At 42.0% G+C, this 17,537-nt stretch overlaps 1 protein-coding gene across 1 annotated transcript in view; it reads right to left on the reverse strand.

Moving 5' to 3' along the window:
* OBSCN (obscurin, cytoskeletal calmodulin and titin-interacting RhoGEF) overlaps positions 1 to 17,537 on the reverse strand; it is a 190,277-nt gene that overhangs the window by 98,434 nt on the left and 74,306 nt on the right. The window contains exons 36-43 of the mRNA XM_050890946.1: positions 17,260 to 17,523; positions 15,770 to 16,033; positions 14,544 to 14,810; positions 13,200 to 13,466; positions 9,504 to 9,767; positions 5,216 to 5,479; positions 4,614 to 4,877; positions 3,263 to 3,526 (exon numbers count right to left, since the gene is read on the reverse strand). Coding sequence (XP_050746903.1) covers positions 3,263 to 3,526; positions 4,614 to 4,877; positions 5,216 to 5,479; positions 9,504 to 9,767; positions 13,200 to 13,466; positions 14,544 to 14,810; positions 15,770 to 16,033; positions 17,260 to 17,523 — 2,118 coding nt within the window. The remainder of the gene's footprint in view (positions 1 to 3,262; positions 3,527 to 4,613; positions 4,878 to 5,215; positions 5,480 to 9,503; positions 9,768 to 13,199; positions 13,467 to 14,543; positions 14,811 to 15,769; positions 16,034 to 17,259; positions 17,524 to 17,537) is intronic.

The following is a 17,537-nucleotide window of genomic DNA, read 5'->3' on the forward strand; positions in this document are numbered from 1 at the left end:
ACTACCAGCTCCACAACACAGCCTTCCTGTCTCATGCTGTACTTGTTGTCCGAGGTGAGGACATGATGACCCTTCTTCCACTGAACACGGGCAGATGCCTTGCTGAGCTCACAGCGCAAAGTGGCCGTTCCACCTTCTACTGCTTCCGTGCTGGTGATTTCTTCTTGGAAAAATGCAGGCACAGCTGAAGGATGCAGGTAAAAAGTATTACAAACTGAGGATATCTCCAGGGATGGGTGAGAGTAGGAAGTGACAGTGGAAAGTTGGGAAGGTTATGTAAGGGCAAACATCAGCAACAAAGAGAGGAAATAGAAATGAAAATATCCTAGTGGGAATACACGCCCTAATCCTTTTGGTTTATGCTGACTTCGCACTAGCAAATTTGCACTGTCCTCAAGAGATTTACACCTGCTTTCTACCAGTTTCCATGTAAGAAGAACTAAGAATATCATCTCTGAGCTCCTTAGTTCACACATGAAATGATGTCTTCCACAAACTTCATGCCTTTGTACTCTCTTTTCGTACTTGCAGGCTCTGAGTGTTGGCACAGCTCCTTACTCATCATCATTCCTTCTTCCTTAAGATGCCCTTGAAAAGGTGCAGCCAGAGCTCACAGATTCTTTTTGATCCCAAAGAAAATCTCCAGATGCTGAATCCCAGCCTGCCTTCCTGTCTAAGAACACATTTCCCCCACTTAAATATAGTACCTATTGGAAGTTGTGTCCTTGAAATAAATTTGGTGACCTTCGCATAGGTCTCTCTGTTAACTGGGTGGGATAATGGGATATTCCACCTGTTTAACAAGGTTGGACTTAGTGACTCATTCCATGGTGGTGGAGCTGAGTTAAAATATCCAGGCTAGAAACCAGGTTTAGCCTCCTTGATTTGGCACATTTCCCATCTCCAGCAGTGTTAAGCTGAAACGCCAACTGGTGTTTGCACAGCAATTGGTTCTTGCAACAAAATAAGAACAGAAGGAGGTCACAGAAAGAATTTATTCTTTCCTGCCTAGAAAAGTCAGACTCCTGATGCAAACCTATCTTTGCGCATTAGGACAGCGGTTCTGGGCACAAAACCCAATACAAACATAACAGCACAGAAGAAATTATAACTAACACAGTCTTATTCTGAATGCTGCTCATTATGCCAGAAAGGAATGGCAAAGAATAAACAGATTTGTGTTTTAGAGAATAAATGCAGGAAAGGAAAGACAAAAGAATAGTGGGTTTATATGGTAGGAAAGGAATGCCAGAAGGGAAAGATGAAAGGATAGCAGGTTTGTGTTTAAGGAAAGGAAAAGACAAAAGGATGGCAGAGAAAAATGCAGACCAGTATTTTCCAATATACACAGCCTGCAGGTCATCAAAGGCAGGGAATACTATTTCAAATTAATGGAACTTCAGTTAATAAGGTTGAACAAACAGACATGGAAAACTGAACACCTGATAGTAGAGGACAGACGTTTCCAGTTAGAAAATAGGAGGTCAAGATAGTTTTTACCCTGTACTGTTAAGACAGCTGTAGTCTGGTGCTCTCCACACACACAGGTGTAGCCGCCTGCATCCTCCTCGGCTATTTCATGGATCACCAGCTCTGCCTTGGTCCCTTCCTGCCTCATTTTGTATTTCTCACTCTCTTTGAGAATCCTCTGGTCCTTCCGCCACTCCACCTGAGCAGCCTTGGTGAGCTCACAGTGCAGGGCGACTTCTCCACCTTCTTCTACTTCCTTGTTCTTTAGCTCTTCCTTAAAGAGCGGTGGCAGAGCTGAAGGATGCAACACGGACAAATGGTCATCAGAAAACCAGAATTTAAATCCTAATTTATTCTTCATGCTTGGGATTATTTCCCCTCATGCCTCCCTTTTTCAGCCTGTTATAAAAATGCTTAGCTATAGCCAAGTTCAGAAACTCTGAAAGCATCCTTCTTCGAGTGTGACATGGTTTCACTTACCGTAAGGAATCAGTTCCCTGAATGTCTGTTGCTTTTCATGGTGAAAGAACGATGCAGAAAGATCCAGACCGTGGGTCAACAGCACTCACAAATAATACTGCTGGATACAGTACTATTTTACCTACATAGGTGTAATTTCTTGGTATTGTTACTTTCTGTTTTGTTTTTACTAAAAATCTATAGCCCCATCTACATGAAATCAGCCAGATTTCAAAATAAAAGTACTTCTAGTTTTAAACTGAAGTTTCAAGGGCCATTACATGTAATAAGTATGGCAGGTTCTCACTATTTCCCATTTTGGAAATCAAAACCTGAAGACAGAACAACCTATGGGAAATAACCTTCAGGAAAACTAATTAACATTTACCCACAAATGGGCCTTGTGCACAACTACTGTAAGCGGGTACAGAATACAAACAGTACTCCCCAAATGCGTCAGAAAAGGTCTGTGTCTCTGGAAAGCCCAGGGGAAAGGTCAGAACTTTTTGGAAAAAAGTGGACAGGACAGAACTGGGTCTCTGACCAAGTAAGTTCCTCAGAGCCAAGGACTGTTACTCCATTAAAACTGGTATTCATTAATGAGAAGAGAGCAGAACGTCAGGTAATGAGATCATTAGCGTAACATAAGGATTTATTTATGGATTGGTTTATTGGGAGCTAGCAGGATAAAGAAGAGTATAAGTGCTGATAACCTGTGCTGTTGGGTTGGTTTTTTTTTTAATACCTAACTGTCAAGGTAGTCCGGATCCCCACACAGAGGTGTAGATCCTTGCATCCTTCAAACCTAAATTAAGGGTAACAAGCTCTGAAATGGTAACTCTTATCTCATTCTGCATGTCTGACTTGTTTAAAGAATCTGGTACCCCCAGGAGCAGCCGTGGCCAGGTCACACAGCACAGGGACAAGTCCTCCTCCTTCTGCTGCCCCAACCCTCACGTCTCCTTTGAGCGGTGCTTGGAGAACAGAGGGCCTGACAGACCATACATGTGTGTTTTGGAGAAAACTGTGGTTGGCTGAAGTGAACCATGGGGATGAGGTGGGAAAAAGAGCTGGAAAATGTAAGTGTCCAAGAAGAGGGGACTTGGACAGAAAGGAACATCTCGTTCTCTCCTTTTAAAGGGGACAGATTAATAATGATCCAAAAATTTGCCCTGAGCTATTCTTTCTCAGTAAGAACTGATCTATACATAGAATGAAGGAAGAGAAAGGGATAAAACCAAATACAAGTTACTGACCCAGGGCAGAAACAGCTGAATTTCAGAGGGAAGCCTATCTATAGAGCTATTTATCAATTTTAATAAGGTCTTTTTACCATGAACTGTTAAGGTCGCTGTCGTCTTCTGGTCACCACACACACAGTCGTAATCTCCAGCATCTTTTACTTCTAGGTCATGAATGACCAGCTCTGCAGTGGTGCCAAGCTGTCTCATTTGATATTTGTCACTTGCTTTGAGCACTTTGGACCCTATTTTCCACTGCACTGGAGCTGCTTTGCTTAATTCACAACGCAGAGAGACTGATGCTCCTTCTAGGACTTCTTCATTCTTCAGTTCTTCCTTGAAAACCACCGGCAGGGCTGGGAATGGAAAGTCAATAGACAGTGTATTTAAACTAAGACCTCTGCATTTGTGATCAGCATCGTGAACTCTCAACTGAAGTTCAAATCTGGCCAAGTCAGGGACTTTAGCCATTGAGGTTGAGGTTATCGCGACTATGATCTGAAAAACTAAATGCAGCAGTGACAGTAAGAAAAGAAATGCTGAGCTGACAGGTCAAAGTACAACAAGCTGGATGGATTCAAGATGCAACCTAAGGAATTTATCACAAGGCCACCCTCCGTGAGGGCAGGACAGGAGCATTTCCTAGGCGCTATTCCCTTAAACTGACAACATAGCAGTTTGTCTGCATGGAGAAATAGTTATGTCTTCAGCTCCCTTTTCAGGAACATCAGACCAAAATTAAATGTCAGAACAAGAAGTTCTCCTTTCCTGAACACAAATTAATTCCTAGGAAAAAGCTGATAGGTGAACACTTCGTACAGCAACACGATGTTTCAGAGAAACGAAAAATGAACAGCCATCTGCAAGATGAATTTACCATTCACTGTCAGAGAAGCTGTGGTGTCTTGGTCTCCACACACACAGGTGTAATCTCCCGCATCCTGCAGCTCTAGATCACAAATTTCCAGCTCAGCAAGGGCATTATCCTGCCGCATGATGTATTTTTCACTTGCCCTGAGTATTTTGTTTCCTTTCTTCCATAACACAGCTGCAGCCTTGGTCAGCTCACAGCGCAGAGTGGCTGTTTGGCTTTCCATGGCTTGCAGGTCCTTCAGTTCTTCTTTGAAAAGCGCAGGCAGGGCTGAAGGTCACAAAAAGGACAGAGGACATTAAAAATGACACGTGGCACACAGGTGATGGGAGGGATGAGTTGGTACGGAAGCAGACAACATTTTAGGGTGGAAAGAGTTTCCTTTCCTCATGATTCTGGGACATTGGACAAACCAATAGACAGAAACAGAAACGCAGCCTGGATGCAACCAGATCTTAGAGACAGCTTACAAATTTAAACAAACAAATTCAGCCACAGGTGAACGCACAACCAATAGCGATGAGCTGGTGGAGAAAACCACAACAATACAGATATATTTATATGTTTTTTACCATGCACTATCAAGGCAGCTGTTGTCTCCTGTTCTCCACACACACAAGTGTATTCTCCAGCATCTTTCAATTCTACGTCATGGATAAGCAGCTTCATGACCGTGCCCTCCTGTCTCATTTTGTATTTGTCGCTGACTTTGAGCAAACTGCTTCCCTTTCTCCACTCTACTTGAGCAACCTTGGTCAGCTCACAGCGCAGCGTGGCTGCTTGACCTTCTGTTACCTCCTCGTCCTTCAGGCTTTCCTTGATGCGTGCAGGCAGCGCTGAGGATGCAACGGGCAGAGGGTTAAAACGGAGCAGCAAACACAGCCTCCTGGTGAAGGGCAGGGGTGGGGGAAGGAAAGGTGAGGGCGTCCGTGGGGAGCTGACTTCAGGCCTGATCTCACATCTATTTTAGGGATCACATCCTAAAAACACTTTGTATTAGGAAATGGGATGAAGGTTTTTCCCTTAAATCACAAAACGCAAATTAATTCTCATGACTATGACATGCAAAGTCAGACTCAGAGGAACCATGCAGAGATAACAGTGAACATGGAGAAAAAATGAATTCAAGTGATAAGCTTGATAACGAGGACATCTAGATGAAATTGGTTATTACCATGTACTGCTAAGGAAGCTGTGGACTGCTTATCCCCACACACACAGGTATAATCGCCAGCATCATTCTCATTTAGATCATGGATCACCAGTTCTGCAGTGACATCCTTCTGCCTCATTTTGTATTTCTCGCTAGGTTTGAGTACTGTGTGTCCCTTTTTCCACTCCACTGAAGTAGTCTTGGTCAGCTCACAGCGCAGAGTCACTGCTTCACCTTCTGTGGCTTCCTCATTTCTTAACTCTTCTTTGAAGAGAGCAGGAAGGGCTAAGAAACAAAGGAGCAAATATTTTCATGATATGCAGTTCTTGGCCACCAGAAAAAATGAACCTTGACGTTTACCAGTATCTATCCGTGCCTAGTTACTGACATGAGGATCATCTCACAGAAAGAAGATACTAATTTGTATCATAGGCACAAAAGGGTGTCAAACAGTGGGTAAATTTGCTGATTGGTTTAGAGATGTATGGAGAATAAACAGCAGGAATGGCAAAACTTCATGTATGGTCAAAACTATAACTTTCTCAGTGTAATTCAGCCCAGGAAAAGCAATATAGCAGGTTATACCATGATCAGGGAAAAAAGCTAAAGGAAAAAAAAAAAAAAAAAAGAAAAAAGAGAAGGCTTTACCATATGTGTTAAGGATGCCTACAGACCTAGCCTGAGAGTCAGAAGGAGGCTGAAGAGCAGAATCAGAGAGACCTCTTGAAAGTGCTTGGCTAACAATAAAATGGAAAAAGAAGGACGATGTCTCCATTGTGGAAATCTGCTATAAGACCGTCACACCAGGAAGTTCAGATGTGTCCTAACACCCGGTCCCTTTTGGAACAACCAATAGAATCATTCAGAACATCAGACTGGATGGTAATGTAGTAATATGTACTGTGGGAGCAGCAAGATGGGACAACGTCTGCTAAGTCTTTGGAATAGGGTGGGGACCACTTTTGGATATAGAATATATATGAAATAACAAGACAGGACAAGTCCTGACTCTAACCAGCAAGAAATAAATATTTGAGAATACAGATGTGGAGGATAATTGGGCAGACTCCAATTATGAAGCAGGAGAAGCCCATGGACTTTAGGACAAGTAATGATGGAGAAGAGCAAAAGGAAATTCTGTGGGCAAGAAAGCAAGCTTCAATAATTCAAGAATTGTTACTTATGATCAAGCATAAGCAAACTTAAAGGACAAGGTAGTTTAAGAGAGTGGAAAACTTCTCAAAGAAACAGTATTAAGGGCATAATTATACAGACTACCTACTCCAATGATCATCAGGAATAGCCTGCCTATATCACAAATTCTTCAATGTCCTGAAACTCAAGAGACCTATAAAATAAAGGAGGCTTAGGTGAGTGCAAAAGAAATACTACAGAATGTAGAGGCAAAACCAGAAAGGCCAGGTTCCCTGCATGTCTCAAGAAGGTCAAGGGCAGTTCCCCGTTCCTGGACTCTGTCACCTCATGGACAGAGAGATCAACATGAAAGAGGGGCTGAAAGGTAATCTGCAAAATTATGCTGATATAAAATGTCTCCAGACACAGCTGGATGCTGTATGTGGTTGTAAACTCCTGTAACTCCAGGAGCTTTCCATGTCCTCTGCTCATGGTTCAACTTGTGGCTCTTGGCTGTATCAGAATTTTAGCATGCAAATCCCAGGAAATCTGGCCAGCCTGAACTAGAAAGAAACAGAAGTAATACAATGACATGCTGTAAGTAGATTAGAAGGAAGAAAAACAACAAGGGAGAAGTTGGTCTACCTCTCTTTCAGGAATTTAAGTTGATGGTGAGTGACAGAGGGAAAGCTGAAGTGTTTAATTCCTTTTTCTTCTTTAATATTGAAGGTTAATGATAGCTAAGAAATTAATAGGAATTCTGGCTAGGATAAGCAAAAGAAGGATTAGAGAATATTCAAATAAACTGAATATTCTCAAAGCACCTTGGTGTGATTAAATAATTTGTCCTAGAATGCTTAAGGTACAGGCTCAACCAGTATCAGACATTAACAGTTACACTGGAGAAATCAAAGAGAATGGGTGATGTTCCACAAGTATAGAAAAAAATGGAAACTCAGAGGTGGAAAAGGTCTCACAGATTGAAATATACACATTTAGTTCTTACCATGTAAACCAAGAGTCTAAGCTCCCAGGACAGTCAAGAAAGATCCAGACAAAGTCAACAGAGCCAATGGAGCTACCTGCTGACCAAATGTAAACGTCTGCTACAAGGTCAACTTGGATGTCTCCCTGGCTTCCATTGACTGTGTTGACTAGATCTTCTCTGACGACAATGGGAACTTAGGAGCACTCACCAGTCTTGATCTACAAGCTGAATCCCATTCACGGTGCTTGTCTTGGAAAAACGGGAAGAGGTGGGAGACAGAGAGAGGATCCAAGGAATTATGGCCATTTCAGCTTAACTTTAATTCTCTGAAAAATATTGTAGCAATACACTTGGACTTGCCAAGAGCTTTTCTCTTCATGAAGGAGTGGACCAGTGTAATTTTTCTTGACATAGGTTAATAAGCTTCACTGATAGGGAGACACAGTATATGCTGTACAGTTTGATTTTAGTAAAGCTCTTACTTTAACTTAGGTATAGGTGGAACTACAGTAGGAAGCACTACTAATTTGAAAACCACAGTCAAAGAATATTCAACTGTGATTTACACTCACAATGAAAGAATTAGTTGAGCAGAGTTTCTCAGTACTTTGGAGTTCAGTATTATTCAGCATTTTCTTTAGTGACTTGAACAATGAAATGCAGAGTTGTCATTAACTTTGCAGATGATCTCAAGGTGGGAAGGGAGGGAAGCCAAAAGCACTTGGTTAAACAGGATTAGGATATAGAAGATCTTGATGAACCAGTGGTGAAAAAAATAGGCTACAATTCAGCAAGAGCAGATGCAAAATACTATATTTAGGAACAATCAACAACACAAATACAAGATGGGGAATAATAGGCAGCAGATCTGCAGAGAGAGATTTGGGGTTACAAGAGATCATGGAGCAAATGCAAGTCAAAAAATGCAATTCTGATGTGAATAAAGCAAACATCACAATAGGGATATGTAAAGTGGAGTGTCATATGCAAGATACATGAAGTCCTTCCATCCTACTCCAGTCTGGCAAAGCCTCAGATGGAGCACTGTAGTCTGCTTTTGGCCACCACACTTCTAGAAAGATGTGCATTAACTGAAGATGGTCCAGAAAGTAACAAAGATGAGCTGAAGTCTAGAAAACATGACCTATGAAGAAAGAGTGAAAGGATTGAAGGTGCTTAGTCCAGAAAAGAGAAAACAGAAAGGAGACATGATATAACTTTTCAAATCTTTCACAGAGAGGAAAAGAGCAAGTATTTCTCTACAAGAAGTAATGACTGAAGCCAGCTCAAGAAAGACTTTTGTTGAAATTAGGAAGAGCTTTCTGGCAGTATTGATGGCTAGGCAGTGGAATGAGTGTCCAGGGGAAATGCGAATTCTTCAGCACTGGAGTGAGGCTAGGTAGGGGTGATGGTGACTTGGGGCTCAAGGATGGACTAGATGACCTGTAGAGGTCCTTTCCAATTCTATTTTCCATGGTTAAATTGGAAGTTCAGAACTGAAGCCATCCTTGTTTTATTCGTAAATATCAAGATGAAAAGGTCTGGGCAGTAAAGAAATCAACTCATTGACCTACTGACTTTCCCGGTGAGAAAGATGGCTGAAGCTTCTTCCTACTGTCCTATGTTAATAGTGGAAATAAAGTTTCCCTCTCTTCCAAGGAAAGACTATGAAGTACTCTCACACTATAGTGCTGAGTATTCTGCAATACTAAAATACAAATCTACATGACCCTTGGTCAGTTATATAGAAAAGTTGCGTTGAATCAAGTTTTGCGTGCATTATTTAAAATTATCTGTCAAATCCTAATGTAACTTGAAATCTCAGATCACTCTTAGGTTGAATGTTCCTGCGACTCCATCTCTCTAGGCTCAAGTCAGAAGTAAGTAAAACAGAACAAAAAATGCAAGCATGTGGCATCCCTCAGCCTTCAGTGTGGTGCAAAGCAGTATAAGCTGTGCACCAACAAGAGCAAGCAGAAGAAAACAGGGAAAAATCTTAGTATAATCAATGGAACTACAATTCTAGTTAGAATTAGATAAAAATCACTATAAAAAAAAAGAAAATCCATTATTGACAGAATTAATGATGGCAAGATTAGAGAAAGAACTCGTTGTGTGTCAGTACTGAGGTTTCCAGAGGAGACAGGAGACACATCACACAAAATTTTCTCATTTCTGTTTTCTTACCATGCACTGTCAGTGCTGCAGTAGTCTTCTCACCTCCACACACACAGGTATAGTCCCCAGCATCCTTGACTTCTAAAGCATGGATCAGCAGTTGTGCTGTAGTACCTTCCTGTCTCATAGTATATTTTTCACTTGATTTGAGCACTTTGTGTTTCTTTTTCCACTCAACAGCGGCAGCCCTAGATAGCTCACATTGTAGCGTGACCGTTCCACCTTCTGTGGCTTCTTCGTTCTTCATCTCTTTCTTGAAGTGTGCAGGCAAGGCTGAGGAGTTCAAAATGAGCAGAATGTAGGACCATGGCAGTTATCCAAGTAACTCTTTATCTGTGGTCTGTCAACCACATGTGACAAGCAAAGCCTTCCCGAACCAAATAGGACTGATAACCACTCTGGGAAACATATGATGGTGACTTTGGAAAGCTGGAGAACACCTTGTTCATAAGTCAGAGCTTTTTTTTTTTTACAGTATGGCCTATGGCATGAGATGGAGAACCACACCAGTCTCAACTTCAGACTCTACAAAACTGAGCCCTACCTTTCTTTGGGTATTGCCTGGCACAATGGAAAATAAAGCCCAACTGGAGCGTATAAGTTCTGTTGCAATGCAAATCATACTGAAAAAGTTCATAAATTAAACTATATCTGAGGTATCAATCTCACTTTCCCATGAGATTTCTCCTCAGATGATAGTCTAGCAGAACTTGACTGTCAAATTATCCTGAAACACTGAAAACTGTATCAAAAATATCTCATAATCAAATTGTAATATTCTCCACTTTAGGATTGTAATGTCTTTACAACTAACTTTACAATAATATGATTATCCTTTTTTAGCAGCTACTACTGAACACGAGCAAAGAAGTAAGTTGCAACCAAGACGAATACCTGAAATTTTTGCAACAAACACCTGATCAGTGCCTGATACTGACCAGTGTATTCAAGCATTTATGCCCATGTCCAACCACATGTTGCTAAATTCATCAGATATGGGGCTGCAATTTCAAAGCAGATCCTACCATGCTCTTAAAAAAACCAACTGGTTGAAAATAATCCACTTAATTTGATGATTTTTGGTTTGTTTTTTTTTTTTACCATTCACTTTTAGCGCAGCAGTGGTTTTCTGATCTCCGTAACAGCATGTGTAATCTCCAGCATCTGTCAGATCTAAATCACGGATCACCAGCTCAGCAGTTGTGCCCTCGCATCTCATGGTCAACTTGTCATTTGGCTCCAGGGCTCTGTCTCCTTTCCTCCATTCCACGGCAGCTGCGGGCTTGTTCAGTTCACAGCAGAAAGTGGCCGTGCCATTTTCTGTGGCTTCCAGGTTCTTCAACTCTTTTTTAAAATGCGGAGGAAGGGCTGAAGATCACAGGTGAAGAGAGAGCACACTAAAACTGAGGAAATACTGAATCTTGACTGCTCCACTGGATTAAAACCCTTTAATCACTAAAAGTTTTAGTATATATGGTATCCGAGGGGCAAATGATGATTTCAGGGCCATCTCTGCCTTATGCTTTGCAACACACCACAGTCAGCATGTCACAACTGATTTGGAAATCAGAGTTGTAAAACTGTAATTTCACTACTGGAAGGTATGCTTTAAAGGCATTTTAAGATATAACAACAGAAAGCTGATCCCAAGATTTCAAGGAACTATGCATAACTCTGTCTTAAGATCAGATGAACAATTAAAATGAACACTATGTTATTTAAAATTCCAGGCTGCAATGTATCATTCTCACCTGCCTTTCTCAGTTGTTATCACAACAGAGCACCTTTCAACTCCATTCAAGAAAAACAAGTGAAATTTCAGTGATAGGCCCAGAGAAATTAATTAATGGAAATACTAAAAGTGCTATTTACAACTTCACCAAGGTCTTCATTATCTGCTTCCAGATTCCATTAACATGAAAGAACAGGGACAGAAAAGACTGTATGGTGCTATTTTTCAGTCCTAAGAGAAGGACTGAAAGTAAATATATAAGTAAAGTAAAATACATTCCCAGTGGTTGCTACAGCTGTCATAATTTAAAATAACAGATGGGATCAAGACCGGTTTGTGATCCTGCATGAGATCCCAGATGACAAAGCAGAAAATCCCTGTTAAACTTATGTATTTTACCATGTACTGTCAGGGATGCAGTAGTCATCTTGTCTCCGCACACGCATGTGTAATCTCCTGCATCTTGTTCCTCCAGGCTATGGATTATCAGCTCAGCAATGGTATCCTTCAGTCTCATTTTGTACTTCTCACTAGGCTTGAGCACCTTTTGCCCTTTCCTCCACTCCACTGGAGTGGGTTTAGTGAGCTCACACTGCAGAGCAGCCGTCCCGTTTTCTGTGGCTTCCGTATCGACAAGTTCTTTTTTGAACAGTGCAGGCAAAGCTATGGGATGTAATATAAACAGAGGGGACGTCAAAACCATTAACCAGACCTTGAGGAACTTAGGACTAGGTCCTAAGGCCAGTCCTTCACTGTTACAGGAAAACAAGTTATATAGTCTTGAAAATTGCATCTATTGGAAAACCACTGCAGGATCTCACAGGGATAATTGCCCCCATGACCTGCTTCTAATGTTGACTTATGCAGCATGCTCATCGCTTCCCAGCTGATTCCAGTAGTCCTCTCCACTTATTTCAGTCTGAAATCATCTATCTTGAACATTAATGACCTGCCTTTTGATTGAAAGTCATCACCCCAGATGACAGCACTGCCAACTGGAGATCCCTACCTTTCCTGACACCATAATTTATCTTTCTGGTTCAGAAAAAAAAAGTTAGTAATAGAACTTCAGGTGCACCTTTAAGCTACAATTTCCAAGGACATAATGGCTCTAATATCAGGAATACAGAGGGGGTTTTAGCAGCATTCCACTAAAGTAAAAAGGAAACAACTTGCACAGGGAAGAAAGTGCCAGCTCAGAGGAGGGGAGGAACAGAAGTACCTCCAGCTGGGAGAAAGAAGAGGAAGTAAAAGCATGCAGAAAATCTGAGAGAAGAGAGTTTTGCCTCCACAGTTTTGCCCCTGTCCTTAGAAGCATCTTATACTTAAGATACATCTCAAATAAAAACTATTCTTTCATCTATTGGAACTGTATGTGAACTGCTTCTTCTGGAGGGGCAACCAAAGCTCGTCGATATTCACCACGGCAGAGACAGGAACAAAATCTGTCTCACTACTCCCTAAATCAGGACCTGCAGGATAATAGTTTGGGTTTTTTGGTGTTGGTTTTTTTTTTGAAAGTACCATTTCCTCGGCAGAATATATCACAGTCCTGCAAAAGAGGAGGACAGTAATTCACTCCTGAATGGAAAAGCCTCTCACTAACTGAGCTCAGCATTTTTAAAGAACTTTCCTTCAAGTTAAGCACTGAAATCCACTGATGTCATGAGACACAAGGACAAACTCTCTGAGAATAATCTTGCTGCTGGAGGTCTGCTCGCTGTTAACCTTACATACAGATGCCTTTTTCACTTTTAAAAAGTGAAGACTAAGATGAGAAATTCTCACAACTCTACTTTGCTATAAAGCCATCAGTTTCAAACTAACAGGCAGTGGGAGAAGTGATGAAACACAGCCAGCAAACCAAGAAAATGCTGCAGAACCAAAACATCAAAGCAAGTGGGAGAGAAACCTCTCAGAGAAAAGGGATCTCCTTGAGATACTGCTATCATAACGGAGAATTGCTTTTTTACCATGGACTGTCAAGACAGCCGAGGTCTTCTGATCTCCACACACACAGGTATATTCTCCTGTATCTTCTACCTCCAGATCTCGGATCAACAGCTCTGCAGCAGTATCTTCTTGTCTCATCCTATACTTATCGCTTGGTTTGAGTGTCTTGTCCCCTTTTTTCCACTCCACCGGGACACCGACCTTGCTCAGCTCGCAGTGCAGAGTGGCTGTTGCACCATCTGTGGCTTCTCTGTTCTTCAGTCCTTCTTTGAAAAATGCGGGCAAAGCTGAAGGACAGCAATATGAGCAGTGAGATGTAATGCTCTAAAGAGTTGAAATTAAATATCGATGTTTAATTTTCCTTTTCCCTCTTATCTTGAACTGATTTATCAATACAAGAACATAGATTCTCAACAGTGTCCATGGATCAGTATGAGGAAAGAAATGTCATCACCAGGAAAGGATTCAGTGCTTGCGGTAATCTGTAGAGGTATTTTACATGTACTCAGAGTCACAAATCAATACAAACAGAAGTAGAAAACCCAATTTTTTCCTGCGAAATTTCAAGCAAAAATAATAAATACCAATTTGAAATTTCTGAAAAAAATTGGTTTTCTTTTATGACTTTTTGAACCATAATGGGGGGATGTTTGCTATGTTTTCACATACTTCAGCAAACAAAAAGACATTGTACAGTTAAAAAAAAAAAATGAAACACTGGAGTTTCATTCTAAATGCCAGTTTGAAATGAAATTGTTCATTTCAATACACGGTGGGAAAACAAGCATTTTCACCTGAACTGACATATCCTTTCAAACATGCCAGTTGCAGTAAAAATCCAAGTTCTCCCTGAGCATCGTCATCCTGTAGAAGATTTGGGCTTGCTTTACACAGGACAGTAACTGAATGCAGTGACAACTAGCCCATACATATAAAAACACCTCGCTGTCCCAGGAACGGAGTATGGGAATAAGATTCCAGGGAATAACCTTACCTTTTGGAATTTTATGAAACCTTAAAATCCCTGAGTCATAATCCCTTTGAGGCAACACATTTTAATGGGCTTGAGCATAACGGGGAGTCTAATAAAGGAACTTTCAAGGGACAAGCAAAATGATGGACCCTAATTAAAACAGTAGCAGCAACCCTGGTTGCCTATACTCTGAGCTTGCACGCTGATACCCTTCTTGTGCCACGCACCCCGGCTGCACTGATGCCAATGGGAGCACTTCGTTGGCATCAGTGAGCTGTGGATAAGGGTCTGGCAGAAGGAAGGAGATGGTAGGGTAACCAGGTATCTGTCCAAATGAACAAAGAAAACAAGATAGTTACTTTTAGTATGTGTCTTGTTTTGTTTGCTTTACCATGTACTGTTAAAACTGCCATAGTCTGCTGGTCTCCGCACACACAGGAATAATTTCCAGCATCCGTCGTGTCGAGGTTTTGGATTATAAGCTCAGCAGCGACACCTTCGCGTTTCATTTTGTATTTGTCACTTGATTTGAGGGTCTTGAGTCCCTTCTTCCACTCCACGTCAGCAGCAGCCTTGTTCAGCTCACAGTGCAGAGAGACACTTTTACCTTCTGTGGCTTCTTCATCTGTCAGTTCTTTGGTGAAAAGAGCAGGCAGGACTGCAGAGTAAATGCAATACGGACATGGCATCAAAGCTAGGAAAGCCTGACCCATAATCTACTCGCTCTCTTCTCCTATCTCCCTGAACCTGCCTGTCACTGAAGCCACAAGACCTTCTTCACACTCCAGGATTTTTTCCAATCTCTAACATTTCAAAAGAGATTTCAGTCTGATTTTTAATTTTTTGTTCTTACCCTTTAAAACTTGCTTTAAAAGCAAGTCTGTCTATCTGCAAACTTAGTTGACAAGCCCTCTATCCTTTACTTTGTACATCATAAAGTCAGAGGGGTAAAATTAGAGGCTCTATTTCAATAGGAGACCCAGAGCATTTTGTTTCCCTTGAGAAAAACAGCAGTTCCACAGAAGTGCCTGATTCATGGCACTGTCTGTATTTTTATAAATAGAGCCCCTTAAAACAGAGCAGTTACAAACATTGCTGTCAGCTCTCTGCAGAGATAAAGTATATGTTTTGGAAGAGTTAAGCCAAAATTGGTAAAAAAGGGCTGGGAATAGCAGGAGCATAAAAAGGCTATTTTTCATTAAGGTAGTCCTTGTGTAGCATCAAACATTGATGAAAACTTGTTCCTTTTAGGAGCAACAAGTGTAACAGTCTAAGTTACAAAAAGTAAATATTATTCCCACTTTGAGTTCAGTCCCTGTGGGAAAAGGTTTAAACAAACAGCTCTACTGGACTGGGGAGACTGTGCTGAGTTGGGGACCTGTACTCCACTTGCCATTTGAACATAGCACCTAGGAAGACAAATTGCACATCAAGAGGGCATCAGGTGAAAGGAGAGAGAGAGAGAGAGAGAGAGAGAAGGAAAACAGGATAGAAAAATTAATCAGCAGGGGGGAGGATAGAAAGTATACAGGGATCAGGTGAAACAGGAGAAAAAGAAGAAGAGAGCTTGGCATTATACAGGTTTACTTGGGGCATGTGCTGAGAATTTCTTTTTACCATTTACTGTCAAAGCAGCCGTAGTCTGTTGATCTCCACACACACAGCTGTAATCACCAGCGTCTGCCAAATCCAAATCCCGGATCATCAGCTCCGCGAAGGGACCTTCCTGCTCTATTTTGTATTTTTCACTTGGCTTGAGGACCTTATTCCCCTTTCTCCACTCGACCGGGGCCGATTTGCTCAGTTTACAGTGCAAAGTGACTGCTTCCCCCTCTGTAGCTTCCTTATTCAACATTTCTTCTTGGAAGAGGATAGGCAAGGCTGAAGGATGCAATACCAACAGAGAAGGAATCAGCACTAGATCGAAACGAACTGGACTCTGCTGTGAGTTAATGGGCTGCAGTGTATACATTTAACCAAAAATGCATTACTGCTAGGTGGATACAGTTGAAAGGGGGGTAAAACCTCCTAGAGTAGAGAGAAATAAATTAAAGAAAACAATATACAACATAGTTGTGCTGTCTCAAAGCCAAAAAAAAAAGCACAAGGGCTTTTCACCCTATTCTCTGATAGGGCGACTCTGACACCACAGAGCCGAGAACATGAAACCTCAAGAAATCACACTGACCAGGCTTCAGATGACCAGCAAATGCTGTCAAACATGCTAAGTTTGGGGCTCAATGAGAAACACGGGTAGAACGGTTACCATTCACTCTCAAAGCAGCTGTTGTCTTCTGGTCTCCACACACGCAGGTATAGCTCCCAGCATCCGTCAAGTCTAGGTCTTGGATTACCAGCTCAACAAAACGCCCTTCCCGTCTCATTTTGTATTTGCCGTTTGGCATCAGCACCTTCCCATCCTTCCTCCACTCGACCGAGCCCACCGCCTGGCTCAGCTCGCACTGCAGCGTGGCCGTCCCGCTCTCGGTGGCTTCCTCGTTCTTCAGCTCTTTTTTGAAACGGATTGGCAGGGCTGAGAGACACAGAACGAAAAGGGATTGCAACCCAAGGCCCTGCCCAGATCTCTGGGTCAGAGGCTGAGTCGTAATTTATTGTATGACTACCTAAGCCTTATTCTAACACCCTTATCCTTAAAGACATCCTGCTTTTTTTTGTGGCTGGTAAAAAAAATCTCTAGTAAATTGTTCTGTGGGAATCAAAGTATGCGTGAGCTTGATTGGGGATCATGCATACAAATGACAAACTCATCTTCACCGTTAAAGGTGATGAACCCTCCTTAACAGAAAATCCCAAGGAATCTTTTATTTCCATACTAATTCAGGATAACATACATGCATGTCAGCACCCTTCACTTGAGGAAAGGTGAGAAGACAACACAACACACACACACAACATGGGGCATAATGAAAGCTGATCGTGGATGGAGATTAGGGAAAGGAGTGACATGGCAACATGAAAAAGCGGAACGATGAAAAAAGTAGAAGCAGGACATAAAGGCAGGTGTTGTGAGGGCGTGTACAGAAATGAGGAGGGAAGAGACGGACAAAAACGTTCCAGAGTTTCATGGGTTATTTCTGACTTTTTACCATTCACTGATAAGGCTGCTGTGGTTTTTTGGTTCCCCACTACACATGTATAGTCTCCAGCATCCTTTGGGTCCAGATCGTGGATCAGCAGCTCAGCCACCGTGCCCTCCTGCCTCATCCTGTACTTGTTACTCGGCCGGAGAAGAGCGTGCCCCTTCCTCCACTCCACGGGGCCCTCTCTGCTCAGCTGGCATCGCAGGGTGGCAGTCCCACCTTCCACAGCTTCCACGCTCTTCAGCTCTTCTTCGAAGAGCGCAGAGACGGCTGAGGAATGAAGC

Source organism: Gymnogyps californianus, chromosome 2 (assembly GCF_018139145.2).
Source record: "Gymnogyps californianus isolate 813 chromosome 2, ASM1813914v2, whole genome shotgun sequence".
NCBI classification, from domain to species: domain Eukaryota; kingdom Metazoa; phylum Chordata; class Aves; order Accipitriformes; family Cathartidae; genus Gymnogyps; species Gymnogyps californianus.